Source organism: Anguilla rostrata, chromosome 14, assembly GCF_018555375.3.
Source record: "Anguilla rostrata isolate EN2019 chromosome 14, ASM1855537v3, whole genome shotgun sequence".
Lineage (NCBI taxonomy): Eukaryota > Metazoa > Chordata > Actinopteri > Anguilliformes > Anguillidae > Anguilla > Anguilla rostrata.
The window spans coordinates 21,719,542-21,743,433 of NC_057946.1; the positions used below are offsets into that span (position 1 = coordinate 21,719,542).

Genomic DNA, 23,892 nt, shown 5'->3' on the forward strand with positions numbered 1-23,892 from the left:
GTACACAAGAATGTATGCAGGACTGAGGTGTGTGATTCTGTAATACTTGCAGTACTGGAGAAAAATGTGTGCAATATCTCCATGCTATGTTGGTTGCTATGATACAGCAAAGGCCCCGTGTACAAAGGCAGACACTGCTGAACTAACTGTAATAAAAATAGGATGAGTTTTGGCACAAAAACAGCAGTTATCAGTTATTAATCTAGGCAGCTAGAGCTAAAGAGGTTCACTGATTCGGCAATGTCCCCTTAAGCAGTGACATACACACAGAGGTTCACTCCATTATAATATATGAAACATAAGGAATGCTGGGAAAGCCTATATTAAGTCTCTTGGCAGCTTTTACATTAGGAAATTTAAGGACAAATCATTGCCTTGCAATGATACCCTGTCACTCTCTCCTTAAACAGTAGCAGACACAGAGGCTCACTCCATTATAGAATATGAAACAGATGGAATGTTGGGAACGTCTCTTGGTGTCTTTAACACTAAGGAATTGAAGGATAAATTACTGCCCAGCCATTGATTAAAAATGACTCTTATTCACAAATATTCAAGGACCTTTTAAATACAAACCAGCTTTTGAAGCATATTCACACGATCTTCAGTATATCATAGTGAGAAATGTTTGTTTTTTTGATTATATGACGTTTCATCTCATTCCAAGCAATACTGGGTTCCCTAGTGGTTCACATAAGAACAAATGCTAAAAACAATTTTGGCCATATTTGAGATCGTATAGTAACGCATTCTTGAGAAATGAGCACTTCTGCATAACAGCAGGTGCATTTTTTCTCAAATGGTAGGGTGTAAATTAACAAGGCAATATTTTCAAGTCATAGAGGGAAAATCTACAGTTTAGCAGATTAATGTGGGTTAATAGGCAGTGAATCAGGAGGGCTTTTGTGGAAAATGGCAGCACAATGGCCATCATAAATACTCTTAAATACAGTGACTCAAATAAGGGCCCAGGAGTACCAAGAAGGAGTACCGGAATCTTTTAGACTTTCCTGTTTCACTTGTCATGCCTCTGTTGTCTAACATCTACTTGTGTTGTGAGTGGAGTGTATCTCTGCGTATGTGTTCATCCATGAGGTGGGGGCCCTGCCAAGGTGGTGGGGGTGGGGGGGGGTAAGGTTTGGGAGAGGCGGGAGAAGATTTGGCCTAGCATGCACACTTTTTCTCGTTGGAAGGGGGAGCCGCCAGTTTGCTGGCGCCGTCCCCGTTGGGGGCATCCTGGGTGGGCTTGTCCACACACTGCTCCATGCGCTTCATCACCAGATCTAGAAGTGTGATCACGGCCTTGTCCACCTCCGAACCCGTGGCTGCACTCGTCTCAAAGTAAGGGATCCTGACAAAAATGAGAAGACAGAAAGTTTTCCCCTTATTTCACCAGGTGGGTGGCAGCTCTTTTCTCATTTTCAGTGAAAACCTAGGGAATCAATATGAGTAAAGCTGGTATTAATTTTCCAGTACATACTTCTATGGTGCTATTTCCAAGGATGCAAATGCAGTCAGCAAATGATTAACTTCCTGATTATTGACTGAATAGTGGAAAGTGAATTTAGTTAGTATAGCCTTCTTTGCTCCTCTTTGTGACATGTTTTCTTATAATTATTATTATGCTAAAATATGACGTTTATGGTGTTTACAATTCGTCTCTTACTTAGAACAGCGTTGCGAATGTCCTGACACAACACGCACATCCACGTGTCTCCCCTGCAGTGGGGTTCGGTCATAAACGCAGCTGAGATGGGATTAACTGGACGTTCAAAATTAAGGTGAGAATCGGATATGACCTATATCGTGTTGGGCGCCAATAATAAATAATCGAAAAATAAATAAATTGAAGATTAAGGTGTGATCGCTCCGAGGAGGAGAAGTTCTAGAGAGCGCGTATTGTAAAGAGAAAGAGGATAATGTAGGCTACAATAGACTACAAGCACAAACGGCTTTTTAAATAGTCCGTATGTTAACGCGCTTTTGTAGAAACCCGGCTTCCAGCTGTTTTTGATAGCGTAAAGGACTGATGCGTCGTTAACAGTTTGGCTAATGAGCTTCGTCGTTTCAAGAAACATATTGTGGAAGCTGAAGTTTCAATGCATCAGACTACTAAAAGACGCCAGTTTGCCATTCCCTGCTGTAAGAAATGACGGTGGAGCAATCTATTCTCCTTCTCACTTTACTCGTGATTTTGTTGTATAGCTAGTTCACGTTCTACCTACGACTGCGCGTACCTTTCACGTGTAGGTTATTTGTCGCTTAAACGAAATTTAAAGGAACTGCTCCAAAATTAATGGAGACAAGGAGGAAAACGCCAGGCCTTGGGAAACGCCTTGGAGACTGGACCGTTGTGGGTTAAAGGACTGCTTCCTACGTCTGGGGTAAGTTTCTCCGTTTGGATTATTCAGGTTTCATTTGTTTTGTGGTAGGTTACATGCTCCACACACACATTGGTCCTCTACAAATTTCGGAGTTCTTGGTCAGAACTCTGAATCCAATTTCATGTCACTATAAATTGTCATGTACACATTGGTGCTGCATTGTAAAAATAAATACATAATAAAAACAGTTCTCTGCTAAACTGGGGTTTTTTTTTTTTGTATCAGTACAGACTTCTCTTGACATTGTCATTGTTACTGTTGCTGTGGAAACTGCCATTCAACTTTTAAACAAAGCGTTATTTTTAACAACTAGTCACAATTTCAATGGGAAATGACAAGTGTGCCTAGTTTGATGGATGTAGTATTCATAGTTTTATAAGGTCCCACTTACCCATACTTGTCTGCTAGCTCCTTCGCTTGCTTCTCTTGCACTTCTCTTTGATCAGCCAGGTCTGCCTTATTGCCAACTAGTACTATGTCTGGATTTTCACAGTAAGCGTTGGCCTGGAGCTGACCTGAAATTTACAAAGAAGATGTGATTAACCTGGGTGTTTGAAACAATGACAGTGAAGGCACAATATTCACAAAAAGGTTTTTGAAGCTAGTGGCTTCCCATTTGAAGCAGCAGGTTTCATAAAGTTAATATTTCCATTCCTGTCCACAGTCTAGGCTAATTGTTCTTTTTTGTTATTAAACTACTGCCAACTGTGGCCAGCAACCCTGCTGGGCAATGCACCGCTGCTGCTAGCATCTCTGCCATGTCTTATCGTGCACAAGGGACCCTGGCCAATCAGGCTGTCACAGTTCACCGTTTGAGTAGCATACGTCTTCCTCCACCTCATGTTTGTGCAAGCACAACTGCAGTGTGTAAAGAAGCAGGTGACATTATGCGCCTTGGAGGATAGTGCATGCTTGTCTCATGAGTCCGCAATGGAAGGGGTTGGAAAGCAGAAAACAAAAAGTGTGGCGCCATGTTCGACATGAGCTATTTACAGTTGATCAAATACCGTGTTTTAACCCTGGACTTATCGTGTTGTGTGACTTACTCATCCAGTTCCTGACATTCAGAAAGCTTTGTTGACTGGTGAGATCGAACATGAGCAGGAAGCCCATGGCATCTCTGAAGAAGGCTGTAGTGAGGCTCCTGAATCTGGAAGACATGGAAATCAGCTGTCTCATGAAACGGCGCTGTTCTGTGCGGACACATCGCAATTCCACAGAACAGTACAGCGGCCTAACCACAGTAATATGGCAAAACCCACTGTGCCAAGTAACCTGGCCGTGCAAAAAGATATGGGTAATTTCTGAATTCATTAAACGGGGATTATTGTGCGGATATACAAGTCAGTTACTGTAACTACTGTAATTTGTGTGGGCGTGTATGGAAATGACGGGAAAGGGAATGGCTCATTTGGGTCTCATTTGAGTCTCAGTGGAGTGAGGGTGAAATGGCTGCGTAGTGTTTGAACTCCTTCACAGAGGCCGGTTTTACAATTGTTTTTGCATCCTCCCATTTTTGCACGGCAGAGACACTTGGCCTGTGTGCAAACCCTGAGCTCAGTTGGGATAATGCGCAACTGAATGACTTCAAACACTAGTTACAGTGGCGGGTCCTGCTACGATTAATGTCTTTAACAACAAAGATCAGACGACAGTTATTACCAAGTCATTCTGGAAAAAAGAATAGATATTTAAGCGTACCAACAAACCTTAATCATGAGAAGCAAGATGATAAATAAGTCTATTTTCACTGAAAAGTTTGAATAACTGGCAATTAACAGACTTAGAATTCAGTAGTCAAAACTTCCTATAAGGACCTCCAAACAGAAAGTAACTCATGATGGCAGTTACACGATGGTGTGAACCCTCTTGACCTCTGCGTGTCACGTTATGATCCGGCCGGGGGGGGCGGTACCTACCTCTCCTGTCCCGCCGTGTCCCAGAGCTGAAGGTGCACTTTGAAGGTCTTCCCTGTGGTCCCATTGGAGTTGGTTGCCGTGTATACCTGAATGACCCCGGAGATGGAAAGAAACATCAACTCCAACACCAACACCAGTCTCTTTGCACAGATATTTAAACGATAAGCTGTGGACATTTAGTGAAACCTATACATGACTTGCTACAAAGCAGGTTTTCAGATTACATTTTAGGTGTTATTAAAAAAAAAAAAGTTTTTTGTAATATTCCTGAATTAAGAAACCTTGCATTGTTTGTCAAAGAAGATTGATAATCCCTTGTCTGAGTTCAGATGTGGGCTTTTAGTATTGTTAAAATTGCTCTTGAATACATAATAATAGTCTGTAATATATTAACTTGTTTTACAAATCTGTATTCATATCTGACTAAAACCATTCAAACAGTATATAGCCATTGAAATTAAGCTTGAACTCTATTTTAATGAACAATTAATATTCATAACGATAATAACTTTAATGACAACCTGCATCTTGCCATATGTTTTTTCTAACAGTCTTTATTCTCATGTTTGTTTTATTTTGGTTTTTATAAGCAGAACGTATTCATATGACAGTGCTGTGGACTTAAACATCAGCATAGCATAAATACAGAAGCATTTTCAGTAAATGGAAGAAGTTGATAATGAATATCACTGGACTGGCTTTATAAAATGGATAATTTAGCAATAGAGTTGCAAAGCATGAAAAGCTATAGGACTGCAATAAGCACCGAGTAATTAACTTGATTATCTTTATTGCCACACAAATGTCTTGTTTACTTTTGACGGGAAGGGACACGCAAATGAAAATTCTGAATATTAAACCAGGACGGGTTTCAGAAAGGTAATCGGGTCAGTCGGACCGGAATGAGGTTTTCACATGCGTGTCTCATTTGTGGGATTTGCGGTAACCCGTGTGGTGTTCCTCTTGCGCTGCCTACACGATAACCTACAGTTACCCTGCCGACAGCATGTCACAGACGCAGAGTATGACGCGGAACGCTAACCGTGCAGGATGTACTCAGTGGGACATGTGACTGGTGTTATAAAGGAATGCAAATGATCTCTCATTATCACCCTCTCTCCACCACGCAGCGTGTGGTTGAGGTGCGAGGTATGAGATTAGCGTGCCCTCTAACACTCTTCCTGAACGCACAGGAAATGAAAGAACAGGAAAGTAATCACAGCCCATGAATCACTGTATTAAAAATATTCAAACAAGAAAAGGACAGTGAGAGAAAGTGACTTACTGAAGGCTACTGTAGAGCCCTACACACGTAAAAGTATACATTCCGCCAGCAAACCTTGAACTGATGTCCTGAAATAAACCTTAGTTTCTAGCATGTAATTCTTTACAAGCGTCCAGGCCAAGCTTCAGTGTGCTCTGATGGAGGACTGTTAAGTGTCTAGGAATGGGAATGGATTCTTAATCAATCCATTTGTTTCCATGGGTCTTCTGCATTGTAGTTCACTGTAGAATTGAGTTTTGTCTGTCTTCTACCTACCCCCCAATGGGTTAAAATATAGGTCATGAGTACAGTAACTAGGCTAACTTAGAGAATTCAATACAGCATGATTATTTTAGTGATAACCTGTACAGTACCGTGCATTGCTATAGATGTATAAATACAGATTGGGATGAATACCAACCACAGCTTTCTAATCAGAGGCAGGTGTGTGAACAGGCCACTGGGGTGAGCAGTATAATGGTTAGGGAACTGGGGTTGTGGGTTCCATTCCGAACTGGGATCCTACCTCTGTACACTTTAGCAACGTACTGATGTTGTAGCTTGTACTGCCCCCTAGTTTGACTTAGCATAGGTTAGGTCAGAGTAATGTTCACTGTGTGAACTGGACTTTGTGTTCTTGGCTATGAATAACTGTAAAAAATGAGTATTGTACCTTATCGGACCTGTGTTTTGTAGTTGTTCCAATGACCTTTGGTATGCACTTTTGTACGTCGCTTTGGATGAAAGCATCTGCCAAATAAATGTAATGTAATGTAAAAGTGAAGGGAAAAGTACACTTACCACTCTCTTTTCCCTGAAATCTATTCCCACTGTGGTGATGAACTTGGGGTTGAACTTGTTGTCGGTGTACCTGTAGAGGAAGGTGGTCTTTCCCACTCCAGAGTCCCCCAGAGCGAGGAGCTTGATGAGATAATCATAGTCACCATCAGTCATAGTGCTGACTGCGCAGAACCTGCAATAAAGAAAACACTGGCCAATCACCGCATGGCACGAACTGTGCAAGTCTGCCAAATTCAGGGACTCAGGATGGAAAGTTCTTTATTTCTCTCCTGGGCTCAGATCTATGTCTTTTAACAACATTTTAAAGATTAATAAATGCTGGTGAACTTTACTGGGTTTGTAAAAATGGACCTATAGGATTGCCTGCAGTGTGCTTTGCTGGAGTTTAAACCAGTGATGTAAACACCTAGACCACAGAACTGCAATAAAACAGGAACATCTGTGATGTACAGCTAAGTGCAATTAACTGACCCATGAAGACCACCTTATTGGATTTTCCACCATGATGTTAAGCACATTCTATATAGCCATGCAATATCTTGAATATCGACTCTGCTATTAAGGTTGTTTTAACAGTCAGCATAGAGGACTAAAAAAAGAGCAGTAATATCATATTGAATGGTGATTACAATAATTTCAGTGTTACTGATGTGGCACAAGGATAGGTAACTAAGTGTTAAATTGAATTGGTGGTAGCCAACTTTGAACTGGTGCTAACCAAAGTTGTTAGCATTTTCATTTAGATTAAACACCTGTTCAGATTAACCCCTGTTCCAAAGTCAAAATATGAACTTGCTAAATTAGTAGTACTCTAGGTATTAACTGAAAGTAAGTAAAAGTTTTCTATGGTACTGTGCACATTACTGTAGTAATGTCAGAGTAGTTATTAAGTAGCAAGTGCTGCATTCACTTGAGCCAATACATCGTTAACACGCACTTCACGTACTGTTAGCAAACATCAAAGATAAATCACAAGCCTTTTTGTCTTTGAAGACACACGGCTAAAAGTTACTCCTTTGTTCCAAGTTAAATTTCTATGGGCTAAATGACACAGAGAGAAAATGAAAGTCTCATGACTTGCTTTAAAAAATATATTTTTTTAATCCTACATATATTTGAAGCTGAATGGATTATGACAGAGGCCAGGAAGCGGAATTGTGGGGAGTGAAGGATTGGGCAGGAGGGAGAAGGGGAAGAATGGGAGACTGATCCCAGCACAAGATCCAGCCCTGTTTCCGCATGAGCAGTCAGGAGGGTCTCACTACACAAGCACTCACAGAAGGCAAAGCTGTGCACAGTTCACTGCTATGACACCAGCCTTTGGCTTACAGGCTTGTAATGTAGCCAGGCAGCAGAAATTAGAATGTGACATTTCGACATTGATTTCATGATTTGTGTGTATTTGTACATTGCTACTAATAAGGCAAATTACAAGACTAACATAATTATACATTTGCGAGAAACATTGAATTTCCTGTTAGGGGAAGTGTTTCTCAATAAGAGCTCATATTTGGGCTGTATGTAAAAAATAAATAAATAAATAATAATAATAATAATAATAAAGCACAGTGATGTCACCTGGAAATTTCATAAAGAATTCTTATCATAAAGGCGAGCAGATGATTTCAGCAGCCAGGGCCTGATGTATGCGTCGTTTGTCCTGGATGCGTGGCAATATGCGTTATATTTAGACAAGATCATGCGACTCAAATTCCTTCAGCGCAGCCGCTAAAACACACAAACTGTTCTCATGCGACGCGGCACCATCGCTCACATGCTGTATCTTAGGGCAACTGTAAGCCACACAGACTGTAGGGGCGGGGGGGGCTCTAACTGAAGCAACGTGAAGGTCTCCAGACGCACTCTGCCAGTCGCAGCTCGTAGACCTCAATTCCATTGGGGCAGGGCTTTTAAGATGTACTGTAATATTTCCCTGAGCCCAACGGGGGAACTATCTGCAGCTTAATGGCTGGAGGAGTAGGGTTGTTACGTAATGAAAAACAAAGCCATGTTATAATACCCATAAGCATTAAACATTCAGGCTCATTAAATACGCATGGTTTTTCAGTAGGTGAAAATGCGAGATGAAAAAGAAAGAGGGTGAGGGATATTGATGCTTCATCGTTACAGAAGCATACAGATTTAGGACTTAGGCTAGACATAGAGAATCATCTTTTTAGCAAGACTTTTTTTTTGTTGTTGCCCGAAGACACTGTCCCACTTGCATGCCACTGCTTATTTTATGGAAGCAGCATGTACAAAAAATGTGCATAAGAACTCCTCACTGATATTAAATCCCCACGATTAAATGTTCATAATATAATGGGATCTCGGAACAGTTTACACTGTAAGCCAACTGTATCCCATCCAAGATGCACAGTTTAGAAAAAGGTGGAATATCAATGTGTTTATTTATTACTTCACGAGGTGACTGAACAATAACAGCACACACACTGAAAAATTCAGCATACGTTCCAGTAAGCTGGTTCATTCCTCTGCCAGTGCCTCCAAGTTCTCAGAACATTTGGAACACACCCCCCTTTTTAGCTTTCCCTCCATTACCATTCACGTGCACTTCAGCCTCTTTCAGTGTGACACCGTTTCACTGCAGTCACAAAACACAAGCAGTCCTGACGGTACTTTTGGGGGTAAGACTTTGGAAGAATAGCAGATCTTGGGGGGGAATCTGTAAATGAGTGTACTGTAAATGATCTCTGGTGCTCTGGTGCCATTTTGACCTAATTGAGTTGGGAATCATTTCAGAGAGCCAGTCATCGAGAAAAGGTTTAAAGTAAAAATGTCTTTGTAAAGCATCATGATGCTGCTAGGCAATTAGAATGGAGTTATCAGAAAGAAACACAGCAGTCTACAGGGAAACCAGTAAAGGCAATAAAATCACACTGAGGGATTGTACCCATTACTAATGCAGTTTAAACGGTCATGTGTAATAAAACATAAAATGGGAAAACAAATAGATTATTTCTCTAATTTCTGTTTATTTAATCTGATATGGTACTGTGTGTGTAAATGTAGCTGTATGTGTAAAAAGGAGCTGCATATAAAAGCTACATTTAAAATTGTCTAAGAAAATAATTAATTTCCCAGAAGCCACGTTGGTTCTACTGTCTACTAAAATGCAGAGGTCTGACCTTTCCTCTATATCCTTCCACTGACTATACAGCCATGTTGCCCTTTTCAAGCGCATGCCCTCCATTTTCAGAACAACAGTTTGGAAAAATTGGGTTCATAAATATAGTTCACTGTGCTGTCATCCCAATGTGCCATTAATGTGTTGTACTACTATACAGATGAATACAATATGTATTCACATGTTAAAAACCAGAGTCATTTGCTGCTTACTATGTTTTGTGAGCAGTGGATCTGTACATGACAATGAATTCTAATTTTGAACATGAAAAATTGGTATTTATAGCGTATAAATGTTTTTGTAAGTAGTGGTGGGCAATATGGCCAAAATATCACATCACAGTTTTTTTAAGGACATATCACGTTTCACGATATGGATTACAATTTTTTTTAAGTTGCTTTTATAAGACTATTTTGCAAGTTTCTGAACAACCAAACTGTTACAGTATAGTTACGATACTCCATTTGCTCCATTTAAAAAACATATAGACCTAAAGAAAACAAACACTGCTTATAACATGAAAGTATTTAAAACACAAGTATTTAAAGTGAAAGAATAGCAGAAAGAGCACTCAGGCCAAAGTACTTTTTCAGACATATTTGAATAAATACCACACCTGTTCTGAAATGTATAAAGCACGGAGCCACTACTTCCGTTTCCTTGCCATTCACTTGAGGAGATGCACGTAAATCTATGTTTCATTTGCAGCAATGCAGTTTGATGAGTTACGCAACGATCCACAGGAAGCGTGTCTCAGCTTTGAAACCATGACTCAAGAATAACCCAAGGGTCTCGTGTCGCTTCCATCTTGAGTTGAGCACTTTCTTCCACTACATAAATCAAGCATACACAGGCTGTCACTGACATTCTAGCACCTCTCATTATTGTATCTAAGTGGTTCCTAAAAGCACAAAACCAATGCAAAACCTTGTTCCTGCAGTTGCTGATGTCATGAATGAAAGAGGCTATAAATCTCCCAACTCTAAATCAGTACCTGGAGAGCTGTTGGGAAGGTTGCTGTGAGGCTGTTCATCTACACAGCTACAATGGCCTGGTGACAATATTTCAGCTATATTTCTCCATCAATCATTTCAGATACAGTAATACACAGGATTAAACGCCTCTGTAAATACTCTTCCCCCAAGGCCAGTCAATGCAGAAATGTTTATGTACCTCATACTTATTCTAAAGGATTGGCTGAAAAAGAATTTACCATGTTAAAGTAAAAAAAAAGAAATAATTCAATATTGTTGTGTACCCCACACTATAGTTGAGCAATTTGGTAAAACGCACACACTGACCATAACTGAACAGTCCCCAGTCCCCAAAATAAAAAAATAAAACTAAAAATGAAAAAATCAGAGAAGATCTGACTACAGCAGTGCTTGAAACAAAATTGTTCACTTAAATTTTTGTACAGTTTAGAATGTATAATTGAATACTAGAGCACTTCCATTTCCAAAACCTAATTTGCAATCCATTTCTCCCGGGGCCTACATTTTAACAAAATGTTTGGGGTTGACAAAGATTCTTCTGTTCCCTTCATAAAAATCTGTTCAAATTAAAATGGAACAAGTCTCTCTCAAGGCAAATCAATATGACAAAACTGTCAAAAAACAATTGCAGAATTATTAAATAAAAGCTACTTGCTGCCTATTAAATATTGTATTTAAGGTATGATAAAATAAAACATTTCAGCAATTGTTTTAGCTGAAACCAACCACTTTTTTTCCAAAAAAAAAAAACGAGGGATGAAAATACTGTATTAATATAAAAAATGTATTCATATATTGTACATATTTGGTCCTTTTGCTGAAGCAGCAGTCTAATAATCAGTAATCAACATCAATAACCATCTACCCTAACAGTTCTGGAGTCAAGAAAAATTAATCACTGCCATAGTTTCCTTGGATCTTGTTGCCTACTTATCCCCACACATACCAATGCTCACATGCATGCATACACAAACACACACACAGTTACATAACATCATCATGCACTGTAAACCCTCAGGAATCAGTGAGAGAGGAGGCAAATGTGTCTCTGAAGTGGGCAGTGAGTTATCAGAATCTGGACATTACTGAATTCTGCCAAGTACAATACAAGCGTGTATCTGAGGCTTGCAGGGCTTGGCTTTAAGAGCATAATATCGAAATGTTGTCGCACGTGGATCTGAGGTAACAGAAAATAGTAATTACATCTGGATACTTGTGACATCTTGAGAGATGACAAGAAAGGGCTGAAATGCCTACTGTGCCTAATGGCCCCTATTTCAGAAGTGCTACTCTCTAACCCTGAAAATATCATAACTGATGATGGAGTACTGTCTAAAGAAAAACTGTATGTGATGCAGGCAAACATTTCACAGTTTCTTTAAATAGCCCTCATTGAGTTGCACAGACAAATGGAGGTATACAGTGGCAGAATGATTTTTTGTATCAGTGATACTGTACCATACTTCACGCACTTGCTACTCGGATCTCACAGTGGCAGTGGTAATGGGTGGTACACTCCCCCTCCCTCCCTCACATGCACTTCTTGTCCATCCAACACTCTAGTGCTTATGCTGCCTCATTCCTGCCAGCGAGAAAGATAGCCCATAGACACTAAAGATCACAGCCCGTAGACCAAAAAGATCACAGCCCGTAGACCAAAAAGATCACAGCCCATAGACCAAAAAGATCACAGCCTATAGACAGTAAAGATCACAGCCCATAGACAGTAAAGATCACAGCCCATAGACAATTAAGATCACAACCCATAGACGATAAAGATCACAGCCCGTAGATGCTAAAGATCACAGCCTGAAGACCAAAAAGATCACAGCCCATAGACAATTAAGATCACAGCCCGTAGGCAATAAAGATAACAGCCCATAGACGATAAAGATCACAGCCCGTAGACGATAAAGATCACAGCCCATAGACAATGAAGATCACAGCTCGTAGACGATAAAGATCACAGCTCGTAGACGATAAAGATCACAGCCCGTAGATGCTAAAGATCACAGCCCGAAGACCAAAAAGATCACAGCCCATAGACAATTAAGATCACAGCCCGTAGGTGATCGTATCGTCTACGGGTTGTGATCTTTATCGTCAATGGGCTGTGATCTTATCATCTATGGGATGTGATCTTCATTGTCTGTCGGCTGTAGTTTTCTTACATCTTAAACTAGTCACACTTCAAAATTTGATCAAACACAGATATAGCTATATGTGTACTTAAGACTAAATGTCTTTAAGAGATGAACATCACTGGCATGTCTGTGTAACATATCCCAGGATATATGGTACATTTTATCTCATAATTGTCTGTTCTCATTTACCTGTTCTGCTATTATAATACATACAAGTCAAGAACCATCCATCATTGGATCATGGATGATCATTGGATGTTATAGTATTGCTACAAATTGAGAATAGCCTATTAAAACAAACAATGCAGTGGAAATGTAAATATACAATTCTTATCAATATAGGATTGTAATTCTTAACATTGGCAAAGCTATTTCCATGCATATTTTTAACTGCATTAGTTCTATTAGATGTGATTTTGGGGGGAGTACACAAAAGTTTGATTTTGGTTAAAATGCATGACACTAGCACTTCTCTAATATATTTAAATAAGCACACCCCTCTTAACACCACCCCTCCAATGCCAGTGCAAATGCTTGCATTTTAAATGGGGAAACTGGGAAAGGTGGAGGCAGAAATGTATCTGTGCCTCAGATGAAATTGCCAAACGCTTTCATTTAAGCTCTGCTTCGCCTCTCCCCAGACTGAAAGTGACGCCATTTCTATTTACTGGTTTAAACAGTGCAATTTAGGCTTGACTCATTTATTAGTTTTTTTTTTTCCAGAAAAATGCATGTATTTTAAAATAGCAAGGTCATCCCTATCTATTTAATGGTCTCTGCAAGTTCATATGATGTCATCGCTGGTGTCCGCCGAGTCTCCCACCAGTGCACTGTGTGTGTTATCAGATGGGAAGCTCTCCCTTTAATTGCCCTACGGATTGCCCACATATATTTACTGTATGCACCAGGGGACTCTCAATCGCTCCATGGGTGGCTGGCCAACACCTGTAGTCAGCACCGCCTCCAGTCAGGCGCAAAGGTTAAGCGCCGTGTGTCTCTGTGTGAGATCGCATTTACACAGAGATGTAGCATGGGAACCTGGAGGCCACTGACTGCTAAGTTTGGATCTGTTTATCCATTTAGGACTCTTCAGGTTCTACTGGTACTGGCGTGTTTTTTTTTTTTTTGTTTTTTTTTTACAAAACTTGACGGAGGGGTATTGTCAATGAAAATATTTGTCAGTTGGCCTTATGGAGGTATTACACCAGTAAAGTGAATGGGAAACACATAATGATCATTGCTCTTGCCCAGTTTGACCTGCACTTGTAGCCAATGTCAAAAGACCATTCTCACAGTCAATCAATCAATAAATAAATAAAATTGCTCTTAGGACCCATAGAATTCCTCATTTGGATTTTCCACCTTTTTAAAAAAAGAAGAAGAAAAAACCTGAGTTCTGTTGCATATTCTTTCATAGCTCTTTTGATTGGCAGGAAATTGAATAGACAATAGACAATGTCTGGAGCAAGACCAATAATTCCATCAAGGAATGAATGAAAGTTTTGCAGAGATTTGTAAAAACCTGGTCCGTGACCAGTCCCCACGTTTGCAAAACTTATCTGCTGTAAGGGTTGCTGCCATGTGCTGTATTAGCCGCCATTTTGGAATGTAATCACTCACCTGCCACTTTGCTCAGTTTAGCCATAATCACTTGGTTGATCCTAATGAAACACATTGCACATTTACCAAGGGCAATCCGAACACACTTTGATAAAACTTTGAGGTGAACTGGGCACATGGTGGGACTATATCAGGTTACTGAACATGCAACATTTACACCGTCATAACTCCTGCCCTATTTGACCAAGAGACTTGAAACCAATAGCCCTTGAGCTTTATAAAGTGTGAAATGAACCGTTAATCAACCATTATTTAAAAACTCAGCATAAGGGTTTCGAATTAGGAAAATATAATTTCTCAAAACTATTCTTCCAAAACTTTGCGGGATATTGGTTTTGGGACTGATTTGCTACATTGGGCCTCTATATTTTACTGAATTCATCACTCAAGCCTCTTTTCAGTGGATTGAGTTTTATAGTTAAATCCCTAAAGAATGATCTTTCTTATAACCACTGAGATGTTCATTATCTCGTTAATAATAAAATTCAACAGGACAGCTATATTATATACACAATATGATATAATGGAGCCTGACATTTGATGAAAGACTCTGAAAAGCAAGTTAACGGGGTGGCAGCTGTTTGAAAGGTTTGTGGAGCACGAATGCAACACGATACTCTCCGCCATTCTCTGTGACATTCAAAAGCACTCATAAAGCATGCTAGGTGCTCTGTACGCTGAGGTGTGAAAGATGAAGAGGTCTACAGTCTAAATGCAGTATTTATGTTAATTACAGGGCAATTTGCGTGTAATTAAAGGGTTTTATACAGACCAAAATGTTCCTGAATAGTATGAGTGAACAGAGCTAATTGGTTTGGCTGCACTGATGTTTTTTTTTGAGAGCGCACAGTATAAAACTAAATTTATGTTAAATGCAATCTCGTATGATGAATGAGTGAAGTTATATTAATCAAATCTGATTCTGCCAGGCATCAGGAAGCAGTACATTTGACCAAACAAACTCACAATCCATAATAAAAGGCTGAATGAGGGTTAAGAGGCCACAGTGTGTGAATGCAAGTGACTGCTAGTTTCACCTTCTTTACTGTCGTTCAAAGGCCAAAAGACCATTCCACAATGATCCATGATTGAGAAGTGATTGAGAGGGAGAAACGGTTTTAAAATGATCATCTTACAATATCACCTGATGTATCATAACACCTAACAGCTTTCAATTTGGGTAGATTCAACTGGAATATCAATCAAATTAAATAGTGACTAGATAAGAAACAATACAAGTAAATACAGAAACCTGCAAACATCAAGACCATAATGTCCTTAATTCATTGCTTATTCATCTTTTATGACTCATCATAAGCTTTGTGTATTCTCAAATCAGGCATTGGTATAATTTCACTATGAATATGGCAAATACTTCTTGACAGTGGGATTTGAGTCCATCCTTGCCATTCACAGGTACAATGCCAAGAAAAAGTATTTGTCCCCTTCCTGATTTCCTCTGTTATTGGATGTTTGTTGCACTGAGTGGTTTCAGATCTTTGGAAAAAATCTAATCTTAGACAAAAGGGACCTGAGTAAAAACAAAACACGTTAAAATTGTTTCGTTTATTTAATGAAAAAAGTTATCAAACAGCCATATCACCCATGTGAAAAATAAACTGCCCTATTGAAATTTACTACTGGTTGAACCACCTTTAGCAGCAATAACTGCAACTGTTGTGGAGGAATTTTAGCCCACACCTCTTTGCAGAACTTCTTTAATTCAAACAAATTGGTAGGTTTATCAAGCATGAACTACTCATTTCAGGTCCTGCCACAGCATCTCTTTTGGGTTCGGACTTTGACAAGGCCACTCCAAAACTTAAATTTAGTTTATTTTCTGCCATTCAGATGTGGACTTGCTTTTGTGTTTTGGGTCATTGTCTTGCTGCAATACCCAATTGATGCTTCAGCTTCAGCGTACAGACAGCTGTCCAGACATCTCCTTAAGAATTTTCTGGTACAGGGCAGAATTCATGGTTCCTTCAATGGCAAGTCGTCCAGGTACCGAGGCAGCAAAGCATCCCCACACCATCACACTACCACTACCATGCCTAACTGTTCTTGCCCTGAAAAGCTGTATTTGGTTTACGCCAGACAAAATGGGATCTGCATTGTCCAAAAAGTCAAAAACACTTTTGACTCATCTTTCCATAAAACGTTATTCCAAATAGGTCTTGGGATCATCCAGGTGCTTTTTTAGCAAATGCAAGATGAACATTGATGTTTCCTTTGGTTGTCAGTGGTTTCCACATTGTTACTCTCTTATTTTTGCCCAGTCTCTTTCTTATTGTGGAGTCATGAACACTGACCTTACCTGAGGCTAGAGAGGCCTGTAATTCTTTGGATGTTCTTCTGGGATCTTTTGGGATCTTCCTGGATGAGTTATTGCTGCACCTTTGGACAAATTTTGGTAGGCTGGCCACTCCTGGGAAGATTCACCTCTGTTCCAAGTGTTCTTCATTTGGAGATACTGGCTCTCACTGGTTCGGTGGAGTCCCAGAATCTTAGAAATGGCTTTGTAACCCTTTCCAGGCTGATACATTTAAACAATGTTTTGATCATCTCTTCTGGAATTTTCTTTGAGTGTGGCATAGTGTGCTTGTAGAAACTTTGTGGTGACTACTTCACTCTCATGGTAAGGTTCATTATGAGTAAGGTTTAGCTTCAACAGGGCTGGCTGCTATCAAGCCAGGCTATGTTCAATCACTTAGGGGATACAATAGGACAATAAAGGCTCCTCTCCTCTGGGCGATCTGGTGTCTCTAGTCTGCCTGCACTGGCGGTGTGTGGGTGGGTGGCAGTGCGGTATAATGGGTAAGGTTTTGGTTAGTTGGTCTTGTAACCTAAAGGTCGCAGGTTCGATTCCCAGCTAGGACACTGCCATTGTACCCTTGAGCAAGGTACTTAACCTGCATTGTTTCAGTATATATCCATCTGTGTAATTGGATACAATGTAAATGCTATGTAAAAAAATGTGCAAGTCGCTCTGGATAAGAGCGTCTGCTAAATGCTTGTAATGTAATGTAATGAATCCTCTGAAAAGCATAACTGCATACTTCAGCTGGTGGACTGAAGCAGCAGTGCTTGGCTGCATATGCTCTGGAACAAATGACTATCTGCACTCTCTCCAATTGACAAAGAATGTTTCAGCAAGGAGACAGGCCTAAAAATAAGACTTGACATTTAAAATATTTGAATGAAATTAAAATGGGGGATAATACATTTTTAAATTAGGATAGATTAACCCTGTGGATGGGTTTTTATTGATTTTAAATGTGTCCTCCAAAATTTCCCCTGAGACCCACCAGAAAAAAGGTTTTTTTTTGCCAAATACAAGTGTCTTGGATGACCAACAAAACAAAACATGAAAATATTATTTATAAATATTATTTGACTTTATTTGAATGTCCCATGTATTGTAGGTTTCATCATACTGTAGCAGAATGTATGGTTCTTGAGATTAAGACAAAAAGAAAAAAAAAAAAAATTATTTGCACAAAGGATATAACAAAATCAGTAAAATAATGCATACAGTGGTACCCAGCATATTACATACAGCTATATTCAAATCACATTAGCTATTTTAGTCTCAGGACACAATTCAGTAATGTATGCACCCCAATAATGTGCTGATAACCTGCATAGCCCTTGACTCTGGTTTCTTTATGCCTGGTCATTGTTTATTATGGAAAATATATTAATGTTATTACAAACCCAAAAAGTATTCCTTAACCTGAATGATGGCCTTATCCAAGAGGACTTCTTTCAACTTTTACCCATTTATGCAGCTGGATGAAGCAGTTCAGTTTTGCAAAATGCCTAAAGATACTGGCTTATATTAAACTGACATTTGTCCTTAACTTTGTCTTACAAGTTAACACAAACATTACACTTTTTCTTCACAAATTCAGTTTGGCAAGTTAGTTTTAGCTATTTCTGAGCTTGCAGAACTCTGTTTGTGAATAGAAAAATAGCCTACTTCTTGCACTTAATTGTTAGTCAAATTTAAGGACAAAGTTGATTGAATCCCAGCAACAATGCCAGTAGCCCACTGCAACATTCATTCACAAGCCCAATTCATTCACTATAAGCATACTGCCACTAGTCTTTAGTTGCCATTATTCATAATATGATGTAAATTAAAGTACATTTTGTAACTTGTGGAAAGCCTTAAAGTATAACTTTTTTAGTTTAATGTCTTGATGTGGGACTGTGAAAACCTGATGCAGCTTAATTAATTATATTAATGAAGCCTACAAACAGACCTTTCTTTTACTGACACTGAGTTTACTTTTATTTTTTGTTCATCTAGAAATTTTAGCACTATATTCTGTGGTATTATAGAGATTTAGCATGCGACTCAAAGGCTTCTATGATCACCCTTCACATTTGCTGGCTCTGCCAGGCAAGCTCAGACTCATCACAGAAATGTGTTTACATAGTTTTAGGCACATTTACATTTAGTGGGACAGTGACACAATTTTTGTTGTTTTGCCTCAGTGCTCTAGAAAATTGGTGTTGAAATAAAACAATGAATATGACGCTAAAGTGCAGACTGCTCGCTTTAGTTTGAGGGTATTACAATGGAGGGACTATGTATAACAAGCACAGAACCATCCAGACCCACAGTGCAACTCATTTCCGCAGACACATTTTAGCTGGCACCACCTGCGCACGTGTCCTACTAAACGAAGCACCACCTGCGCATGCTTCCTACAAAACGCACCCCAAAGGTCGTCCGTGAGTGAGTGATTGAGTGACCACAATATGTCATGCATAGCCCACAGCGCCGTTGGAAAAAGGGGTGTAATTCCTACACGGATCACCTGACATGATGCATACCCTCATTAAAGCTGACAGTCTGCACTTTAACCTCACATTCATTGTTTTATTTCAAATCCAGTGTGTTGTAGTACAGAACCACAACAACAAAAATTGTGTCACTGTCCCAGTACGTTTTGCATTTAACAGGAAATCTGGAAAGCTGTGTGAAAATGTTTAGCATGACTTCTATGAAGGGATCTTCTGGTTAGAAATATAAATAAACCCATTCTGAAGCTCAGTAGACTTGGCTGCAATGCTTAAAAAACTACTGTTTCCTATGTGAAATGATAAAATGGTGAGTTGCCATACTTCTGAAATTTTTCATTTAAGCGCAAGTGAGCCTTTTGCACAGATTCCTTTTTTTATTATTTGAAAATCTTGTGTCTTATCTGTTTTTCCTTAACACTCAGCTCCATGATGAACGGTTAGTGTAAGTAAGCTCCGAAGGTCAGGTGACATTTTCACATTTTTTTTATTTAAAAAATGGACTCCTGGGGCTGTGCATCTCCAATCCAAGACTACAGCTAAGCTTGCACAGAGTGGAATTGGAGGAAGACCTTTTATATGCTGCTTTCACATGGAGTCCACAGGCGCCTGATCCCACAGCAGGGGTCGTTTGATAGCGATGAACACAGATCCCTAATCGACCGAACCCTCCCATACTCTGGGTGGCACTATCACCAATTGGTTTCGTCGGTTAGGGATCTGTGCTCATCGTTATCTAGCGAGACCTAGAACCATATTTGGCACTGGCAGGGTCCGGATTTGATGCAAGGCCGTGAGGCACATCCATGCACCACAGCATGGTGCCTTAACTGAATGAACCATCTGGCAACCCCCCACATTAACAGCTTTCTTGTAATTATTTTGTTTCAAAAGCCATTTTCTATAAAGATGCTGGACCAGAGTAATTATATAAATAAATGAATGAATCACAGTATTCAAAATCTGCTAAAGGAAATAAGGGGGAGCTGAGGATAAAAATGTGTTATTATGCTTTCACAAGCGTACGCATTCTTCCTGGTCCTAAATATTTCAGCTAACTCAATAAAACCACACTATTTTCCGCCAAAGTCACAAGCTTGCATGCACAACATTAGGGCCTCTGTTTGGTGTAACAGTGTTTGACTTTCCACCATCACTGCAGCCACAAGGATAAAAAAGTCATTGGTCTTGTTTCACCATTGTGAGAAGTAACATCATTTGTGAGAGGGTAAGGTTTAACCTTATACAACCTACCATATGAGAAACAAAAATAACTGATAAAATAAAAATTTAAAAACCCACCAGAAATGCAGCCCTTGTAATCAGCACATTTGGCATTGTTTGCTGTTTTTTTGGGTCTGGAAGTGTGTTTCACAGCTATAAGTACCAGGAATGAAGTGGGTCACAAACAAGTCTTTTTCTGTCCCGCAGAAACAACACAAGCAGTCTTTACAATCTGTCACAATGTCACATGCTTTTATTCATTAAAGAGCAAGAGAGAGCGAGGGTGAGAGAGAGAATGAGATAGAGAGAGACAGTGACAGAGTTAGAGTGATTGTTTTAAAGTGAAAGGCTTACTTAGTGAAACTGATCATCTAACAAGTTTCCTCAGAAGTGATCTAGCAATCTACCAATGCAAGACACTTATATGGAAGAATAATATACAGGAACACCCTACTTGTGTTTCTACAATGCTATATTATAATGCATCTAAACCGTCAAGAGGCCAAATAAACTTTTGAATGAACACTGTAAATGCATTTCAGACAGCAATTTTCTTTGTGATACTTCAGAACAACAAGAAATAATAAAAAAGGTGTATAAGACGTTACATTATACTATGTTGACTGAAGAAACCCAGCAAAAACTGCAAACAATGTATGCTAATGTGAACAGTTAGATGCTGCTACAAATGCGGCTGAATATGCAGCTTCAAACAACATATTCATGAACATGCGCCTGTTTAAGTGTAAAAACCTGCCCGCACAAAGGTGTATAGCATACATACATGTTAACTACTGAAATTATTACATTTTTGAGTTCAGTGCAGTAAATGCTAGGTTTAAGTACCAAACAGTGTCTTTGTCTTGTACACAGAACTGAAGAAATGTTGAACTACTGCCTAGTATAGCTTCTGGAACAGTGTGCAAAAAGCACACTTCAAAAATCTTTTTTTATTTCCATCAAATGTCCACCAAGTAATCCTCAAGAAGACAGTCATTGTAATGTGATCAAACAACTATCAACTTGTAGAATAGGGTGTGATCACATTTCCTAATTCTAAGCTTTTAAGGAAAGCATGAAGTAATCATCCATTAAGACATCCCCCGAAGAAAGAGTGAGACTCAAGCAGACACCTCCCTTTCACTTTTGAGTTTGCTCTCTGAAGATCAGATCAGGAAAAGTCAGTCCTTACCGTTTTTTTAGCCCCTTTTAATGAAAATGTCCTTCAACAGGGCAGATTATGTGCAGTCAAGAGGAACATCCAGCTGAAGCGATAGACACACCCCTGACTAAAGGCAAACCCGTCGAGGTCATGCTGCTACTATAGGTTTTCTTCTTTCTGGCATGCAAGTGGGTGGAGTTAGAAAAGGGGAGGGCTAGACTGCGTATTGCAGAGAACACCTTAGGCATTCCCCTTTGACAATAGAGGATACAACTGATGGTGGATTGCTGCACTGGTTTCCAGCTCAACATAGCCTTCAGGGCAAGCATGAGATTAGTTTTCTTTTAATGCCCACTTTCTTCCAAATTCGTAATGATTATTGCAGGTAATTACCTTCCTACAGTGCTACAGCGTCCTCTGAAATATGTGCTGTCCTGTGCCAGTTCTGCTCTCTGTCATGAACCCCCAGCTATAGCTGGCTCTGGTATGTGTAGGGCCCTTAACTGTATTAAACTCAAGCACCTCAACTGTACATTCAGGAGGCCCGAGCTTGCATATTGTATTAGCAATAACTTTTTCCAACGCTTTAATACAATAAATGCTGTAAAATATGTAACACACTATTTCTATTTAATTGGTTATTGGTAGACAGGAGTCTGTGATGAAGGCATTCCAGTTATGAGGATGGTATTCCTTTATATGGATACATAATCAGGCAGTCTTGATTTATTGAAGTGCTGCAAATAGCATTCAATTTTGGGACAATCTTGGGAACAGTGCTGTTTCATCACGTCTAGCCATAGCTATCAAGAGCTCAAAATGCCCAGGTTGAGAGTCCATTCATGCATGCCAGGATCTTTCTCTGAAGTTAATTACTTAAAGGGCAATTTCACCATAAAATGAACTTTTACTTGAAGAGTAGCTGTCCTCCTGATTAAACCTGTCCTCCTGAGTGGAGAGATATAGCCCCAAACTACTGCGCATGCTCCAGGTTCCTGCTTTACTAAAGACTACAAGGCGCGGGTACTTACAGTCCATGGGAGAGCGTCAAACAGCTAGTCACAGGTTGCCACTTCTACTGAATAAAAATGTATGGGCTGGACCTTTCTACTTGGTGGAGAGAGGATAACACTACTCGCTAGCAAGCTAGCCACTAAAGAAAGAAAAATCTAGGTTTATGTGTTTTGTTCAGTCGATTTTACTGCTAAAGTCCTTATAAAAAGAAAATGCCACTTCAGTGGGGCAAATTGCATGGGTTTAACAGAACTACTGTGACTTATAACTGTGATTTATACAGCAGACTCAGCAAGTTATATCAGGCATGGTCATGCCTTGTGCAATATTTGATTATCATAATAAATACAGCAAGAACAGGCATTTTTATACAATATCGGAGGTGAGAGAGAATGGCGATCAGGAGACGGGTACTAAGCCAGTCAAGGAGAAGTGTATGGTTGGCATTCCTTCATAAGAGAGCTGATACAGATATTCTCCGCATCTATGCATTTCAGTAAATCATCTGACAAGAATATTGCTTGTCTCTTTCTTGTTCATTTATTGCCGTTTTTGTTGCTTTTCTTAGCAATGCACCAACAGCGAAACAACCTGAATGATTTGTCATTTTAGTGCAATTAAAGACAGAAGTAGCCTATGTGGACCTGAGAAATCAATTTGCAGTATTACCAGTTCTACTGCAAAAAACAAAATGTTTTCAATGTAGGGTTTTAGCCACTTCACAGGTACACTGTCTACAAGGTTTGGGTCAGTTACCTCAATTTGCATATGTCCTTCTAATGCAAGCATCGACTTAAATGTTTTTAGTAAACTGTTTGGTAAGTCTCTGTGTTCTTTTTAAACTGCATACATCTGATGCTTGAGTAGCCATCAAAGAAAAGCCTACAGATAAATAGCCCAACATTTATTGTAGGCACGGGTGGGTACTGTATTTACGGATGGAAATTTAATGTTCTGAAATCGCCATACCGTGCTGTTCTTGTAGAATTAAATTTCCCTTGCATGCAGGCTTAAAGTATTGAGATTCTTAAGTATTCTTCAAATGCAGTTGATAATAGATCGATTTATGTTTATGTTTACTGACTGCAAAAGACACAAATGTGCACTTATGTATAATCTATTACTGGCAGTAATATGTTGACGGTAGTCCACATGTGCCTCTATAATGTGTGTACGGTAGATGACATCGTGGTTGTAATATGATGCTGGAGCATAGCAATGGCAAAGTATTGTTATATCATTACCAAGCATAGCATTTCAGCAGTAGCAAAACGCAAGTAGCTAACATTAGCCAACTTGAGTCTGTTTGATTAAAATGTTGAATAAAACACAGTGAAGCATGCTAGCCTACAATATAATTAACAGTAGTAGGCCTACACATTTTGTTATTTTTTGAGTAGTGTCG

General features: G+C 39.5%; 2 protein-coding genes across 9 annotated transcripts in view; one reads left to right on the forward strand and one right to left on the reverse strand.

Moving 5' to 3' along the window:
• Nucleotides 1–627: 627 nt before the first annotated feature.
• The window catches only part of rab27b (RAB27B, member RAS oncogene family), a 41,744-nt gene continuing 18,479 nt past the window's right edge, over nt 628–23,892 (reverse strand). For 6 of the 7 annotated variants that reach the window (XM_064309130.1, XM_064309129.1, XM_064309127.1 and 3 more), the window contains 5 exons: nt 6,369–6,540; nt 4,304–4,389; nt 3,431–3,534; nt 2,776–2,899; nt 628–1,351 (listed from right to left, as the gene is read on the reverse strand). In XM_064309130.1, coding sequence (XP_064165200.1) covers nt 1,165–1,351; nt 2,776–2,899; nt 3,431–3,534; nt 4,304–4,389; nt 6,369–6,521 — 654 coding nt within the window. In that variant the 5' untranslated portion in view covers nt 6,522–6,540 and the 3' untranslated portion in view covers nt 628–1,164. Of the gene's footprint in view, nt 1,352–2,775; nt 2,900–3,430; nt 3,535–4,303; nt 4,390–6,368; nt 6,541–21,503; nt 22,000–23,892 lie in introns of those variants that run through there. The other variant, XM_064309131.1, reaches the window with a different exon arrangement.
• The window catches only part of wdr91 (WD repeat domain 91), a 58,492-nt gene continuing 36,360 nt past the window's right edge, over nt 1,761–23,892 (forward strand). For both annotated transcript variants that reach the window (XM_064309117.1, XM_064309120.1), the window contains exon 1: nt 1,761–2,384. The gene's annotated coding sequence lies outside the window, so the exon portion shown is untranslated. The remainder of the gene's footprint in view (nt 2,385–23,892) is intronic.